Source organism: Coregonus lavaretus (genome assembly GCF_964263955.1).
Source record: "Coregonus lavaretus genome assembly, chromosome: 18".
NCBI lineage: Eukaryota > Metazoa > Chordata > Actinopteri > Salmoniformes > Salmonidae > Coregonus > Coregonus lavaretus.
The window spans coordinates 23,446,572-23,463,883 of record NC_140005.1 but is presented as its reverse complement, the minus strand read 5'-3'; the positions used below and the strand labels follow the sequence as shown (position 1 = coordinate 23,463,883).

General features: G+C 42.4%; 1 protein-coding gene across 1 annotated transcript in view; it reads left to right on the top strand.

The window, feature by feature from the left end:
- Positions 1–419: 419 nt before the first annotated feature.
- The window catches only part of LOC311145779 (choline/ethanolamine transporter flvcr2a-like), a gene marked incomplete at its 5' end in the record, with an annotated part of 44,687 nt that continues 27,794 nt past the window's right edge, over positions 420–17,312 (top strand). The window contains 2 exons of the mRNA XM_084182090.1: positions 420–1,010; positions 17,117–17,258. Of these exons, the coding sequence (XP_084038216.1) occupies positions 420–1,010; positions 17,117–17,258 (733 nt within the window). The remainder of the gene's footprint in view (positions 1,011–17,116; positions 17,259–17,312) is intronic.

Genomic DNA, 17,312 nt, shown 5'->3' with positions numbered 1-17,312 from the left:
TTTTCCTTATCATTGTTTCAACTTCCATCAGGGTGGAGTTAGAGTTTGGACATCATGTGGTGTTATAATAAAGGGATTGGAATTTCTCTCAGAACAAAAGTGCTAGTACGGACGTATTCGGGACATTCTTATGTTTAGAGAAACATAGGCTTTATGCATGTTATTTATCACTTGTTTTTATATCATTGTTTAATAATGATAGCAATTTAACAATATATTATTTATATATATATATATATATATATATATATATATATATATATTAGTTTAACATTTAAAACGTTTTAAGGTGTTGTGTTAGCCTACACTGGATGCTAATTTTAAATAATACATATTTGTTTAAGTTGCAGTTTCTGCATAGACTAAATTAACAGTGCGCACAGGTACCCAAGGGCAGGCTACCGAAAAATTGTCTCAATATGGGTGACAACCCTGACTTTGATGACAAAGAAATTAAAGAAGATAAAAATTGTCTGGATCTGGGGAAAACGAACCCTTCCAAATCCGTGGACTTGGAGGAACAAATCGAATGCATGAACATCCCGAATGTGAACAAGGACAATACAACTACCACGCATTTATACAAAAGGAGATGGGTGATGGTGTTCCTTTTCAGCTCTTACTCCCTTTGCAACGCATTTCAGTGGATCCAATACGGAATAATCAACAATATTTTTATGAAATTCTACAATGTGGACTCTTTCACCATCGACTGGATGTCAATGATCTATATGTTGACATATATTCCCTTTATATGGCCTGTATCCTGGCTTCTGGACAAAAAGGGACTGCGGCTCATAGCACTGATGGCCACCGCCATTAACTGCCTTGGGACATGGATCAAGGTGGCCAGCGTCAAGCAAAACCTATTTTGGGTGACGATGCTCGGACAATTTGCAGGCTCCCTATCCCAGGTATTCATCCTTGGGATGCCTTCCCGCCTAGCATCGGTTTGGTTTGGCTCTGAAGAGGTGTCCACCGCCTGTTCCATCGGCGTATTTGGGAATCAGGTCAGTTTATCCCACATCACGCAAAGGATAAACTATTACGTTAAAATGTATGATTTTGATTGTAATTATCAAAATATATTGATTTGCTGATCCAAAGAAAAAGTGCCCATAAACCGCAATGCCGTTGGCGACAATTGGAGAGCCATTACGCATTACGCACATGGGTAACCCGATTACTATATGTGATGTTTACAAAAAGGTTGGTCTTATCTGACATTTATAGATTTGACATCTTAGATAGTTCAGATGACATAGGTCTACAGTATGGCATGACAAATGGCCATCAAGAGAGTATCCTTACTTGTTGTAGTATTTTAGATTCAAAAGTCGTTTTGAAAAATTATGATACATTGAAAGTCGTTAAAAAAGTTATGATTGAGGGTAGAGCAATTCATATGCATTCACAAATGGAGGTACTGTAATTCTGTAATGGACACCTTTTGATGAGGATGCATCCTATTTTAATAAAGGTCTGACACAGTGATCAAAATCTGAAACTGAGCATCTACAACCTCTCTTACTGGACGAGATGTCTCTTATTTTCTCCCTCGAAATGCCCCATTATGAATCTAATTAGGGATTGGGTAGTCGACCCCTAAATGCAATAGGTAATGTGTATGATTATACTACTGCAATATGCCTGTATTCAGTATCCAGTTATTTTGAAGCCTTGAGTTGGAGGCCAGTTGGGATTTACAATGCTGAGGAAGTTCGTGCAAAGTCAAATAAATGTATTATAATAGTCATAATACATCTGAGCTGGTGCATGGGGTTGAGCGATCAATAAACAAACCAGGACACGTGTCTGAGTGATTGTCCTCCATTTATCAGCCCTTGGGTGCACTATTTCCACACCACTGATATAGCCCAAGGAAAATATATTCAGAGATCCTATTTAGTGCAACTTGATGAGATGCGCTGCATAGTATTCTCGTTTAGAGCTTGATATTGCTGGTCCTTTTATAGATTCATTAATCCAGGCATATAGTGAGTTACATGCATAGTGACAAGCATGTCCTAAAAACTGAACTGAGATGATTTTCATTGGCAGTTTCACATGGAAAGGAGGAGCACTGCTCCTACAAAGTAGCTTTCCAATTTCCAACCAATCACAGGTTTAGTCAGCCTCTTTGCTGGATTATCTCCTTTCAGAGCTCACTTTTGTATGGATTTGTTTTTGTTTTTTTCTTCTGACTAGCCTACTTTGTTATGACTAAAGTAGCCCTTTGTGATTACGTGTTTGAGTTCATGAAAATGAAATACTGAACATACTGTTTGAGCTTAGTTACTTAGCCAGTAAAGCTTTGTGCTCGGATTAGAATTTTTGAAGTATTCTTTGAGGGGTGTGTGTATGTGTGTAATGCATTGAGTAGGAAGAGGAGTTTTTTCTCCGGCAAGGTCAACTCTACATCTCACCAACCCCCTCCCTTCCAACCTATCCAAACAGTCTCCTTGGGATGTAGCCCTTTCAGTTAGGATGATCTCTTTGAATATGTACACTTAGTACAAAAAAGTCTGCTCTCAGGTTTGAAATGTATTCAGACAGACACTGAAAGTAGAGGCTATAACCTAATGCTAACCTGAATATTGCAACATACAAATATGAAACTCACACCACAGGAACATCCATAAAAAAACTTAGCATGTCCATTTCAATTTTTTTCTGTGTCACTTTTTCTCAAATTGCAGCATGATTCAATGTCATCTCAATAGCCTAACTGTCAAATACACAACATTGAGCATCTCTATAGCTGAATGATGCACAAGCATTTTCAGAAGTATTTATATTATTATGTTTTCTTATATAACTCGATGGACCTTCCACGATTGGCGAGGTTTTGTGAGAATTCTGTCACTACAGCAATTTATGGAAATGAAAGAAAAACGGATAACCCAAGGAAGGGGAAAATTACATGGTAGATTTCCACAATCTTTTGCTAGTACATTGTATGCAGCTGTACAGTAGGCTACACTTAATCACACACTTAATGCATTAATAAAGGTATGCTAAATAGTCGCTCTTTAAAAAAGTATTTACGTAATGTATAAAGAAAGAAAAATATAAGTGCGTCCTCCTATATAAGTGTATTTACCCAATTGGTAGTTACAGTCTGGTCCCATTGCTGCAACTCCCGTATGGACTCAGGAGAGGCGAAGGTCGAGAGCAATGCATCCTCCGGAACATGACCCTGACAAGCCGCACTGCTCGCTTAACTCGGAAGCCAGCCGCACCAATGTGTCAGAGGAAACACCGTACAACTGGTGACCGGAGTCAGCTTGCAGGTGCCTGGCATGCCACAAGGAGTTGCTAGAGCACGATGGGACAAGGACATCCCTCCCCGAAACCTGACAACGCTGGGCCAATTGTGCACCGCCTCATGGTTCTCCCGGTCACGGCCGGCTGTGACACAGCCTGGGATCGAACCTGGGTCTGTAGGGACACCTCAAGCACTGCGATGAAGTGCCTTAGACCACTGCGCCACTCGGGAGGCCGCCCTACTGCGTGTATTTACGAGGAAATTCGATAAAATCTTTTATGAAACAAATACTTTTTCATAAAATCGAAATACAGGCCTACACTTATATTAATTTGATGTAATAAATAGGTCAATGGCTAGATTATATCGAAAGAGACTTGATGATATCGAAAGACACTTTGCAAAATAAGACCGAAATATATCCAAATATTCAAATTCATAGTCCTATTTCAAATGGCAGAAAGGATTTTTAAAAATGTATTTCCTTGATTGCATTAGAATATATGTGGATAAGCTTAATATTAGCCTTACTTTACGAACAATCTTTAAATGGCCTATTTGGAATGCATTTGTAGTTTTGGTTTCAGTTTACATAAAGAGGATGGTGTTGGTCAGGCTTGCTTTGATGTTCCTTCCTGGTCCGCTAAATGTTTGCGATCAGCAGTGGTGTAGGTCTTGGGGACCTGGGAACACTCTTTTCACGCCACTTCGATACTGGTGACTTTTTCGTAGCAGGTTAGGGGAATTTATGCAGAAAGTTAGGAGAATTCACATAGTAGGTTAGGATAATTAATGTAGCAGGTTAGGATAATTCACGTAGCAGGTTAAGAGGTTAAGGTTGGAAAAAGGGTTAGGGTTAGGGTTAGCAACAGTGGTGGAAGGTGCCGTTTAAGTTTTTTATTAAGTTTTTTAATGAGCATGGCCTTATTTCTATTGCAACTTATTGGATGACTGTCATTCATATTCCATTCACCCAGCTCAATATAACATCGATAGGTTTATGCTACTACTTGATACTCAAATTTTCCCTATACCCATCACGAGGTTGCTACAACCTAGTCTATGAATGAAAGTTTACAACACAGGTTGAGAGAAAAGGTGACAGACAGTGACACATTCAATACCACCTTGCATACTCTTGCCTGCCACTAGCTGATCTAGGGCGCAATCATTAGACCAACAGCTGCAAACAAGAGTTTCTATTAGACAAATCCAGGTATGTTTATCCCCGTTTCGTTCCGTTTAAGAAACGTTTTTCAACAGAATCGGTGGAATGAATACACCCCTGATCACACGCAAACACAGTTCACTTTCATAGCAGCCACATACAAATCGCATGATCACTTTGCTCGCATATTTCCTTCTTGCATCTACCTGCTCTCCTCCTCTGACCTTTTCCCTTCGCTTGTGGACTTCAGTGCACAACCCATCAGCTTTCTGTGACCAGCAAAAAAAACTTTCCAAGCCAAACCTTCATATCATAACCGCTACACACAGCCTACATCATTGTCACCATATTAGCTAACGTCATAGTCAACATAGCTAGTAGAACTAACGCGTTAGCAAACCAGCTACAATCATGCAGTACAGTCTATAGTCAGCAAGCAGTTTAGCAGTTACAACGGCGGGCCCCAATGGCAATAAATGAATAAAACCAAAAGCTTACCTTGACTTGGAAGAGATCCAGTGTTGGATAGCCATAGCCAGCTAGCTAACATAGCATCCTTCTCTGTTTGAGCTGGGTATTTGAGTAGGCTAAACTAGCTAACTGCATTTGGGCAGCAGGTAGCCTAGAGGTTAGAGTGTTGGGCCAGTAACTGAAAAGTTGCTGGTTCAAATCCCAAAGCTGACAAGGTGAAAAAATCTGTTGATGTGCCCTTGAGCAAGGTACTTAAGCATAATTGATCCTGTAAGTCAAATTTTATTGGTCACATACACATATTTAGTAAATGTTATTTCAGGTGTAGCAAAATGCTTGTTTTCCAAGCTCCAAAGGTGCAGTAGTATCTAACAATTCACAACAAGACACACAAATCTAAAAGTAAAAGAATGGAATGAAGAAATATATCAATATTAAATCGCGCAATGTCGGAGTGGCATTGACTAAAACACTAAAATACAGTATAATAGAATACAGTATATACATATGAGATGAGTAAAGCAGTATGTAAACATTATTAAAGTGACTAGTGTTCCATTATTGAAGTGGCCAGTGATTCCAAGTCTATGTATATAGGGCAGCAGCCTCTAAGGTGCAGGGTTGCGTAACCGGGTGGAAGCCGGCTAGTGATGGCTATTTAACAGTCTGATGCCCTTGAGATAGAAGCTGTTTTTCAGTCTCTCGGTCCCAGCTTTGATGCACATGTACTGACCTCGCCTTCTGGATGATAGCGGGGTGAACAGGCCGTGGCTCGGGTGGTTGATGTCCTTTATGATATTTTTGGCCTTCCTGTGACAACGGGTGCTGTAGGTGTCCTGGAGGGCAGGTAGTTTACCCCCGGTGATGCGTTGGGCAGACCGCACCACCCTCTGGAGAGCCCTGCGGTTGCGGGCGGTGCAGTTGCCGTACCAGGCGGTGATACAGCCCGACAAGATGCTCTCAATTGTGCATCTGTAAAAGTTTGTGAGGGTTTTAGGGGTCAAGACACATTTCTTCAGCCTCCTGTGGTTGAAGAGGCGCTGTTGCGCCTTCTTCACCACACTGTTTGTGTGGCTGGATGATTTCAGATTGTCAGTGATGTGTACGCTGAGGAACATGAAGCTTTCCACCTTCTCCACTGCGGTCCCGTCGATGTGGATAGGGGCGTTCTCCCTCTGCTGTTTCCTGAAGTCCACGATCAGCTCCTTTGTTTTGTTGACGTTGAGTGAGAGGTTATTTTCCTGGCACCACTCTCCCAGGGCCCACACCTCCTCCCTGTAGGCTGTCTCGTCATTGTTGGTAATCAGGCCTACTACTGTTGTGTCGTCTGCAAACTGGATGATTGAGTTGGAGGCGTGCGTAGCCACGCAGTCATGGGTGAACAGGGAGTACAGGAGGGGGCTGAGTACGCACCCTTGTGGGCCCCCTGTGTTCAGGATCAACAAAGTGGATGTGTTGTTTCCTACCTTGACCACCTGGGGGCGGCCCGTCAGGAAGTCCAGGACCCAGTTGCACAGGGCGGGGTTCAGACCCAGGGCCCCAAGCTTAATGATGAACTTGGAGGATACTATGGTGTTGAATGCTGAGCTATAATCAATGAACAACATTCTTACATAGGTATTCCTCTTGTCCAGATGGGATAGGGTAGTGTGCAGAGTGATGGCGATTGCATCGTCTGTGGATCTATTGGGGCGGTAAGCAAATTGAAGTGGGTCTAGGATGTCAGGTAAGGTAGAGGGGATTTGATCCTTAACTAGCCTCTCTAAGCACTTCATGATGACAGAAGTGATGACAGAAGTGAGTGCTACGGGGCGATAGTCATTTAGTTCAGTTACCTTTGCTTTCTTGGGTACAGGAACAATGGTGGACATCTTGAAGCAAGTGGGGACAGCAGACTGGGATAGGGAGAGATTGTATCACGTATCAGGAGAAGACCCAGATGCAGACAGTGTCGAAGTGACAAAAGTTTATTAAAAAAACAGGGGGCAGGCAAACGACAGGTCAAGGGCAGGCAGAGGTCAGTAATCCAGGGTGGTGTGACAAGGTACAGAACGTCAGGCAGGCTCAGGGCAGGCAGAATGGTCAAAACTGGGAAACTAGAAAACAGGAACTTGAGAAAGACAGGAGCAAGGGGAAAACCGCTGGTAGGCTTGATGAAATAAAACGAACTGGCAACAGACAAACAGAGAACACAGGTATAAATACACTGGGGATAATGGGGAAGATGGGCGACACCTGGAGGGGGGTGGAGACAATCACAAAGACAGGTGAAACAGATCAGGGTGTGACAGATTGAATATGTCCGTAAACACTCCATGCTCTGAGGACGCGGCTAAGGATGCCGTCTGGGCTGGCAGCCTTGCGAGGGTTAACACGCTTAAATATCTTACTCACGTCAGCCACGGAGAAGGAGAGCCCACAGTCCTTGGCAGCGGGCTGCGTCGGTGGCACTGTGTTATCCTCAAAGCGGGCGAAGAAGGTGTTTAGCTTGCCACATACGTCTCGTGTCTGAGCCTTTGAATTGAGACTCCACTTTGTCTCTGTACTGACGTTTTGCCTGTTTGATTGCCTTACGGAGGGAATAACTACACTGTTTGTATTCGGCCATATTCCCAGTTACCTTGCCATGGTTAAATGTGATGGTTCGTGCTTTCAGTTTTGCGCGAATGCTGCCATTTATCCACGGTTTCAAGTTTGGGTAGGTTTTAATAGTCACAGTGGGTACAGTCGCTCTGGATAAGAGCGTCTGCTAAATGACTAAAATGTAATTCGTTAGTTAAGTGAAAAAAATACAAAACAATATTTAAGAAATTATTTTGTTCAAAACTGTTCAACTATTGTCTTTCTCTTTGAGTCAACTACTCACAACATTTTATGCACTGCAGTGCTAGCTAGCTGTAGCGTATGCTTTCAGTACTAGATTAATTCTCTGATCTTTTGATTGGGTGGACAACATGTCAATTCATGCTGCAAGAGCTCTGATAGGTTGGAGGATGTCCTCCAGAAGTTGTCATAATTACTGTGTAAGTATATGGAAGGGGGTGAGAACCAAGAGTTTCCTAGGTTTTGTATTAAAGTCAATGTACCCTGAGGAGGACGGAAATGAGTTGTCCTCCGGCTACACCATGGTGCTACCCTACAAAGTGCTGTTGAGGATACTGTAGACCTTCATTGCAAAACAGTGTGTTTTAATCAATTATTTGGTGACGTGACTATATTTAGTATTGTTTTATCTAAAAAGGATAACTTTTTAATGTTTCACTATTTTTATTTTTTATGAAATTCACTGTGGAGGATGGTCCTCCCCTTCCTCTGAGGAGCCTCCACATTAGCAAAATGCTCTCCTAACCTGCTATGAAAATCACTTTGTATCGAAGTGGCGTGAAAAGAGTGTGCCCCTGTAGGACATAGCAGAGACTGTAGGGGCAGTATACCATTGGAATTTTCCACTGTGCTTCATCACATGTTGACTCCAAAATGCTTCTCACAGTTGTGTCAAGTTAGCTGGATGTCCTTTGGGTGGTGGACCATTCTTGAAACACACGGGAAACTATGCGTGAAAAACCCAGCAGCATTGCAGTTCTTGACACAAACCGGTGCGCTGGCACCTACTACCATACCCTGTTCAAAGGTACTTAAATATTTTGTCTTGCCGAAACACCCTCTGAATGGCACACATACACAATCCATGTCTCAATTGTCTCAAGGCTTAAAGATCCTTCTTTAACCTGTCTACTCCCCTTCATCTACACAGATTTAAGTGGATTTAACAAGTGACATCAATAAGGGATCATAGCTTCCACCAGGATTTACCAGGTCAGTCTATGACATGGAAAGAGCAGGTGTTCTTAATTTTTTGTATGTTTAGTTTAAGCAGAACGTAACTCGTCATTTTATGATATGATTTTTTCCTGAGATATTAGTTATTACATGTTTATTACATGTCAATTAGTGTGGTTAATGGTTTATTTAGCTGTTCTAGGCCAGTCATTTATTCTCATCTTCTTTGCAGTGAAGTTATTCTGCCTCTGAGGCAGTCATATATTTAATGTGATATCCAATGCTTCACTGTGGCATCGGAGACTGAGACAAGAACATGCAGCTCGGTAATGCTACAGGTATGAGCCCTAGTGGAATTCACTTTACCTTCTAAAATAAGCCGGAGAGCTTTGAATTGTGTGAATTTTGCCATTAATTATGAAACCCATCGACTGTTACCCACAGAATGTGGCCCCTTCCAACCTAAAGTCACTTTGAAGGAGAGTGATTGCAGACTATGAAGAACAGTAATTGCAGAAGTTACCTCAATACCTTTTGAGACATTTTGAGTTGGATAGTTACTGTGAAGTTGCCTGTACTGAATAGGCACTCAAATGATCACTGGAACATGATGTAGCCCAAGTTTGTTTTTCTGTATCTCTTTAAATGATGTGGCTCGTGAAATACCTGCTTCCCGGGTTAGTCCACCACAGCCATGGTTGGGTTGAATAGGTTTTAGGAGGACCATATCACTGGCATATCAGTTTTACCTGTATTTCTCAAAGTGCTGTGTAGAATATACAAAATGGGGGGAAAGTGGGGATCATGCTCTTAACTGGCGCTCTGACTCTCAGTGCAGAAGGGATCCTCATTTCTTGTCTGTGAAAGATATTAGGGTCACATCCTGCGAACAGGTTGGTTCTGCGTTTGTTGTCAAGGTTTCATGGTTTACTTTATTATGCCTATTATTTTCCAATTCTGTCAGTACATGCTCTACCATTTGAGGTCAGGGCACCAGGGAGTCATTGGCTGATAATAACCCAGATTGAAAATAAACTGGCTGAGGTGTGAGTTTATACCCTGTTGAGTTGGTCTGCCTGGTAATGCTCAGGACAGATGATGTAATGTGATCTGGCATTAGAAGACCCTATATAAGAGGCCTCTGCCCCAATAACTACGACTCTGATCTCACTCAGAGTCTTAGTTATTGTGGCAGAGGCCTCTTCTATAGGATATCATAAAAAGATCATATGAGTAGCAGTTGCGTCTTTTTTGTTACGTGTATTGTAGAATATTTGGATCCTGTGTGCTTATTCACCACTGGTGAGTTGGTAGTATTGTATTGTCATTAGTTGTCTACTTTATTTAAACACCTCTTTAAATGTGTACATGTTACTGCAACAAAATTTCCCCAGCGGGACAATAAAGTCAGCAAAGTAAAGGTAGGAAACGTCATGTAGTACAGTAAAAACATAAAAGGTCTAGTCTAAGTGTGTCACGACTTCGGCCGAGGCTGCCTCCCCTCCTTGTTCGGGCAGGCTTTGGCGTTCGTCGTCACCGGCTTACTAACCACTGCCGCCCCAATCATCATCACATTTGTCTTGTCTTGTTAATCACACACACCTGGTTCTTATCCCCTCATTAGTCTGTGTATAAGTGTTCCCTCTGCCCCCTTGTCCTTGTGGGTGATCGTTAGTTGTGAGAGTAGTATAGCTCGGTGGAGCTACTCGTACATTTTGTTGCCAGGGTAGATTTTCCCCTGTGCCTATGTATTATTGGATTCTACCGTTACAGTGTATTTGCCAGGGATTAGAGTTTCCCCTGTGCCTGTTTCGTTGATCGCTATTTGAGCGCATTTATGCGTCAACGAAGGAATAAACTCTGTATTTGGTGATTACCCTCCTGCGCCTGACTCGTTTCATCACACTCATCACAAAGTGCACTGTGAGTCTCACATGGTCAAGGATGTGGTTATAAATTTGCATCATCTCCAATGTTGTTCAAGTTTAAATCCCTGACATTTGAGCTTGACTAAAGTGTGACTTGAGTGTGAGGCAGGGGTTGATTGGCCATAAGATATACGTTTTTAGTAGGGTGGGCTGGTTGAAATGTACACACACAAATATTTTTGTTATGAAAAAAAAGAAAGGGAAATGGTCGGCGGCTCATGGGCCTGTTAAGAATATTTATTTTGGGGGGAGTTTTGCATTATTTTTCTGTTGCACTAATCTGTAATGAGCTGATCAGTGTTCTGATTGTATAACATTTCAAAATGCAATTGCGGGAAAAAACTGCTTTGGAAGCTTCGTCCCCTTGTCCCTATCGAAGAGAGGGGGGTCTCAGCTTTCTGTAGGTATAATTTGTATTTCTCAACTCTTGAGTTGGTGGCCTGTGCAGCGATGTAGGCTGGTGTGGATAAAATGCCAGAGCCTTGTCCCGGTCTGTCCCTGGGCAGGAGGGTAACAAATCTGGGTCACAAAACATCCGTGTGAGTTCATGAGATCCATTCCTGTTATACAAATAGTTACCTCTAAAACTAGGCCTCCAAGGGCAATGCATTTCATGCATCTTATGAAATAACATGAGCTACAGTGGACAGAGAATCACACGTTACATGTTTGTGGGAAGATAATTAGATCAACAAGGAACATTCAAATTCTATTTTTGAGGCAAGACACAGCTCATTAAAAAACTCCCTGCGAGGTGATGTTATTAACTCAAAGTTGTCAAGAGGTGTGACACCTTGAGGAATGTATCCAACGATATACCAGTTAGAGTTAAGGGTGTCAACCTGTTGGCCATGGCGGGCAGGCTCAAGGTATGAAGTTGATCTCTATTGAAATGTTCTACAGTAGACAGCGTTAATGCGGTTGGTTTGTAACTTGATTGCTGCAACGTCTTACTTTTTCCTGACTCATCAACCACCATCGGCATGACTGCTCAAACTGGACAGACATGTTGTTATTTTTAGAGTTGTGGTGAGTGAATTTTTGCTTGTAAGGTGCTACGTGTGATAAAGACATTATTTCTTATCTCAGTCTGGCCTTCGTACAAACAGCAAAGAAACTGGTCCAGTTTCTCTAACTTTCTCAGTAAACCAAGTACCCACAGACTTTCTTCCTTAGTTTTAAGGGATGGTTCATTCACTTGAGAGAAGTAGAGGCGTACTTATGTTTTGAACCACAACATGCTGCTTCCTGGCATTGGGTTTGCCCTGTCTATTCTTATTGGTAATCCATCCTTTGCGCTAGACGTTTGTCCCTCATGGCGTGTGTATGTCATGTGCTGAAATAAACTGTGCACTTCCCACTGTACCTAAACACTAGCAGTAGAGGATCTCCAATTCAATTTAGCTTGAGAGCTATCTATGAGATACCAGGAGGTACTGTAACCTGAGTTGGAAGGAGGAGTTTTATTGGAAAAGGAAAACTCACCAAAGATGAAATCCCACGTGTGGAGGGCTTTCAGTGATAAATACAAGAACATACAGGCAAATCTCAGCACTGGCAGAGTCAATCAGGCATGAAAGGTTTGGGTATGACTGGAGCACTGCAACGCCACTCTCTACATTTAAACTGCAACTCAAATGCAACTCCACTCAAACAACAAGAATAATAAGCGTTAATCATCACCTTAGCCACTACAGCGCACACAAAACACACTCCTGTACCTACCTGGAGCTTTGTGGTGGAGAGGAACATCAGAAGGGGTGGAAGAGAAAGACAGGTAAATAACGAGACGTTAACTTGTTACAGATACAGACCACCCACAAAGGAGGAACACCTGTTCCTCTCTTCAGCTGTTAAATGCTACAAAGAGCTGAAAGGCAGAAGGAGCATGAGCTTGCAGGGAGAAATACAACACGACTAGGTGGATGGCAATGCAAAGGCTAATGAGGCCGGGACAGATGTGTCCACTGGTCTGATGCGGGAGAGGGCGAGACTAGGAGAACAGTGGCATCGTCTGCCCCTGTGGGACAGAAGGGTGGACCTAGAGGCCCCTGTCTATGACACCACCTGCCTGGTCCCCCAGCCCCAGACCAAGCTGTACAAGCGGTGCTGGATCATGCTCTTCATCTGTAGTGCATACTCCATGAGCAACTCCTTCATGTGGCTACAGTATGGCATCATCAGCAACATCTTCATGCGCTTCTACTCCATCGACAGCTTCTCCAACAACTGCCTCTCTATGATCTACTTTCTCATCTACTTCCCCCTCATGTGGCTACCTGGACAACCGTGGCCTCCGGGATGTGGTCTGGATGGGCTTAGCCTTCAACTGCATCGGGGCCTGGATCAAGACGGGAACGACCTCCCCAAACATGTTTGCTGTCACCTTCTTTGGCCAGTTTGTGTGCTCTTCGGCCATGATGAAGTCTCCACAGCTTGCTCAATTGGAGTCCTTGGAAAACCAGGTGTGTCCACGTTTACCCATAAAGTTCAGATGCTCTTGGCCATTCAGGTGTGTGTGCAAATGTGTGTTTACATACTGTAGATATAAGGAGTGTGTGTGTTTGTGTGTGTGTGTGTGTGTGTGTGTGTATGTGTGCGTGCGTGCATGCGTTTGTGTGCGTGTTTGTTTGTTTGTGTCAGTGAGAGTCTCATCTCTAATATGGTTTTCAGATCCATTTTGAGTGATGAAAATAAATAATTGTTGAGTTTAAACAGTCTATATCGTTTTCTTGAACGACTTACTTGTTCTGTCTGAAGAGCCTGTGTTCTTGAGAGCACTGATTCCTGCCCTCTCGTAGTAATCTGTTATTTTTGAATCAGCAGGTTTAGGAAGATAATTATTCTCCTTGCCAGAGGAATACTGCTGAATACTGCCTCCTCAGCCTTCAGCAAGGAAATGAATCTCAAATTATAGAGACTGACACTTCTAATGTGCCCAGTACTGCCCACTTACTAAGTATGTGGGAAATCAAAGTAACAGACTAGACTAGGTGTACGAATACTGACAATGGTGTGTGCTCTACTTACAGCTTAGCCTACATTCAAAGTAGTCAGACATTTGTCAGGTCAGGTGTTTTCAAGACAATCTTTGTTTTTGATCTCCTGTTTCAACATATCCCACATACAGTGTTTTAAACATGTCTGCTCTGTGGTGTTTAGCTTGAAATATTTAAGATAAGAATTGTTACATAAACAAACAATATATGTGGCCAAATTATTAATAGTGAACCTAGGATTACAGGAACGATGTGATGACAGCAAGCTAAATATGGCAAAGAATCCTCCTGGACATGGTCCATATTACTCAATCAAAGATTATACATATTAGAGACTCGGCTCCTATTTGTAAATCAGACAATTTAATTTGACATCTTCTTCACAACAGATTCATCTGAGGGTCATAATGGAAATGTAACATATAACAGGTGTTGCAATAAAACCTCTCACTTTTGGAAAGGGAGAGCGGGAGGAGGCCTTAAGAACAAGCGATAAGTCTCTAACTACAGTTAAAGTCAGGCTGATGCGTTTTATAGTATTGTTCAAATGATTTCTGTTATGTTTGTGTGTGGTTTGTTCTTCCTAGCCTGGGGGATGGCGGGTGACTTCCACTACTCGAACCGTCTGCTTTCGAGCAAGCTCCTACGGCTTGGGTAAATTAACTGTACAAAAATAAGATTATAACATTGAGAATGCTGTCTTCATGGCAAGTTTAACTTGAAGTTCAAGTTAGTAGGGGATGTTGTGGAGGGTGTGTGTGATTATTTGTTTTCAACAGGACCTTAGGATAGTGCAGCGCAAACATATTTAGACAGAAGACATAGTCAGACTGATCTGCGCAACTGCAACAACAGGCTATATCAGTACGTTCCCCGTCATATGTTCCCTGTCATAAGTTGAATGCACCAATTTGTAAGTCGCTCTGGATAAGAGCGTCTGCTAAATGACTTAAATGTAAATGTAAATATGGTCTCTAGTTTCAATTCACTCTTGATGTGAACACGTAACTATAGACTTTGGCAGGATCAGTCTTAGGCAATTAGGCAATAGGGTCCCATTAAAATGATATTGCCGTGCTAGCACAGCATGAGGAGAACCACTAGAACAGGGGTTCCCAATTACATTCAGCCATAGGACGATTTTTCCTTGAGCGGATTGGTCGGGGGGCGGAACATAGTAATAAAGAATCCCAAACAGATAGAGTATTTGACAAAAACAGAATAATTTCAAACCTTGATTACATTGGGATACGATCACATATGCCTCTCTATTTGTACGTGGGAATGCTTGGGAACAGATTTCGTAAATTAAAATCAGTTTGAGATGATTTCCTGGTGACTTTTCAATCTTTTATGTCCCAAAAAAACCGAAACATGGGGGCCAAATAAAATCACCTGTGGGCCTCCCGAGTGGCGCAGTGGTCTAAGGCACTGCATCGCAGTGCTAGAGGCGTCACTACAGACCCAGGTTCAATCCCAGGCTGTGTCACAGCCGGCCGGGACCGGGAGACCCATGAGGCGGCGCACAATTGGCCCAGCGTGGTTAGGGGAGGGTTTGGCCGGCCAGTTGTATGGTGTTTCCTCCGTAACTATTGGTGTGGCTGGCTTCTGGGTTAAGTGAGCAGTGTGGCTTGGCAGGGTTGTGTTTCGGAGGACGTATGCCTCTTTTGAGTCCGTGCGGAAGTTGCAGTGATGGGACAAGACTGTAACTACCAATTGGGGAGAAAAAAGGGGTAAAAAGTACACAATAAAAATAAAAATATTTACCCGTGGGTCGGATTTGTCCCGCTGGCCACCTATTGGGGAACCCTGCACTATAATTATCTCTCAGCACATTCTAAGTTGCTTTGACAATTCTTGTCACCCTTGGGGAAAGCCTTGGGTATGGATAGTGTTGACCAGCCTGAACCACCTGTCATCATTCACGGGAGGTATAATGGTCTGACATGTACACATTCAGATGGATTGAATATCCTACTATGGAGTACCACACAAATGCCCTCCAACCTCTGAAGCCAAACAGTTAATTTTTCTTTCACTTGAGTCTCACGCAGTCAGAGCTTTTTTTAAACACTTCATACCGTTCATTGTTAAGCATGTTTATTGTTATTTGACTCAATCCCACCTTCAGTTCCTTCGCTTTTATGTAGATGAAAGGCCACTTTGTTTTGTTCTTAATATTAACAATTACCTATTTTTCGCATAGTTATTTTAACCTCTGGCTCTGATACCTCTCCTACTGCTTTAAAGTTTGACATGATTTTCATTCAAACAAACGTTTCATGTAAAAGCTGATAGGATCAGGACTTCTGTAGGCATACATAGTGTGGAAAAGGAATGGTATTTCGGAAGTTGTTTTGAAAAGGTTGATATGGGGAACATGTTAGAGGTCCATTGTAATGCATTAAGATGGACTGGTACAAACCTTTTCTTTTAGAATGTTGAGTATGAAATGCGTAAGACCTTAAGTTTGCTCTGATGTTTCTTTAAGGAAATGATTGCGATTGAGCAAAGATCACACTTCAGTTATTCTGTTGTAGGAATGCTGATCTTTCAAATGCTCCTGTGAGTCTGTTACTAAGCTATCCCTCAGGTAAGTTCATAAAAGTTATAGTGATGTAGTATTGACATTTTGTGCAGTGAATTCCCTAGAGGGTAGTTGCAGGATAAGAGTGTCCCCAGCAACGATGAGGAAGCAGCATGCTGGGACGGTGACGGGGAGATGTCACATTTATCAAAGTCATTGCATGCCACACACACTCTGGTCCTCCTTCAAGGAGCATGCCTCTGTCACCTCTTGCCCTTGTCTCAATTTCACCTTTCCCCTAGAGCCGTGGGACCTTGTCTGATGTAATTTCTGGAATGTTGAGGCTCTAGGAAAATGAGGACATGGGCACATGGCATTCAAATTTGGAAGGTTTAGCAACCCTCAATGTCCAAAAACCACCACAATTGTTGCCAGACAGTAGGGAGAGGGGTAAATATAAGCCAGTTGACAAGGGGGTTGTAAAAGACACAAAGATACTTCATCCTCAAGCACATTTCTGGACTACCAAGAAATATGGCCCTGCCTTTAAAATATGGCCCTGACATTAACTTTACGACTTGCCACACTCACTTTTCTGTACTTTGTACGGACTCATGTCAACACCTAATCAAGCATGTGTTTTTGCTGTGTCTGCAATAGCTGATTTATTTACTGTCACTCTAACAACTGTCACTCGAACAACTGTCAAGCAGTATAGCCAATGCTCTTAGCGGTTCATTAACATATAGGACTGTTTAAACATTTCACGCTTTACTTAAAGTTATAGTGTGTCTATATGTTTTCGATAAGCAAAGCAGTCCACTGAAAGTTATTTTAAGTGTCATTTGTGTTTTCTTTTATGCCTTAAATCCCTTTTTTGTGCTTTTCCCTTAATAATGTTGCTTTATATGTGTGTGGAGGTGTGAAGGGAGGAGTCATTGACTGATCATGTATTTTTGTCTCCCTCACTTACAGTTGGGCATTGCCATTGGCTTCCTGGTGCCGCCCATCCTCGTGCCAAATGTTGACGATATGGATGAGCTGGCATACCACATCAGCATCATGTTCTACATAACTGCTGGAATGGCCACCGTGATCTTTATCCTCGTGGTCTTTGGTAAGTCCTGGCCATTCTAATACATACAGTATGGCCTATGGCTAACACACAGAG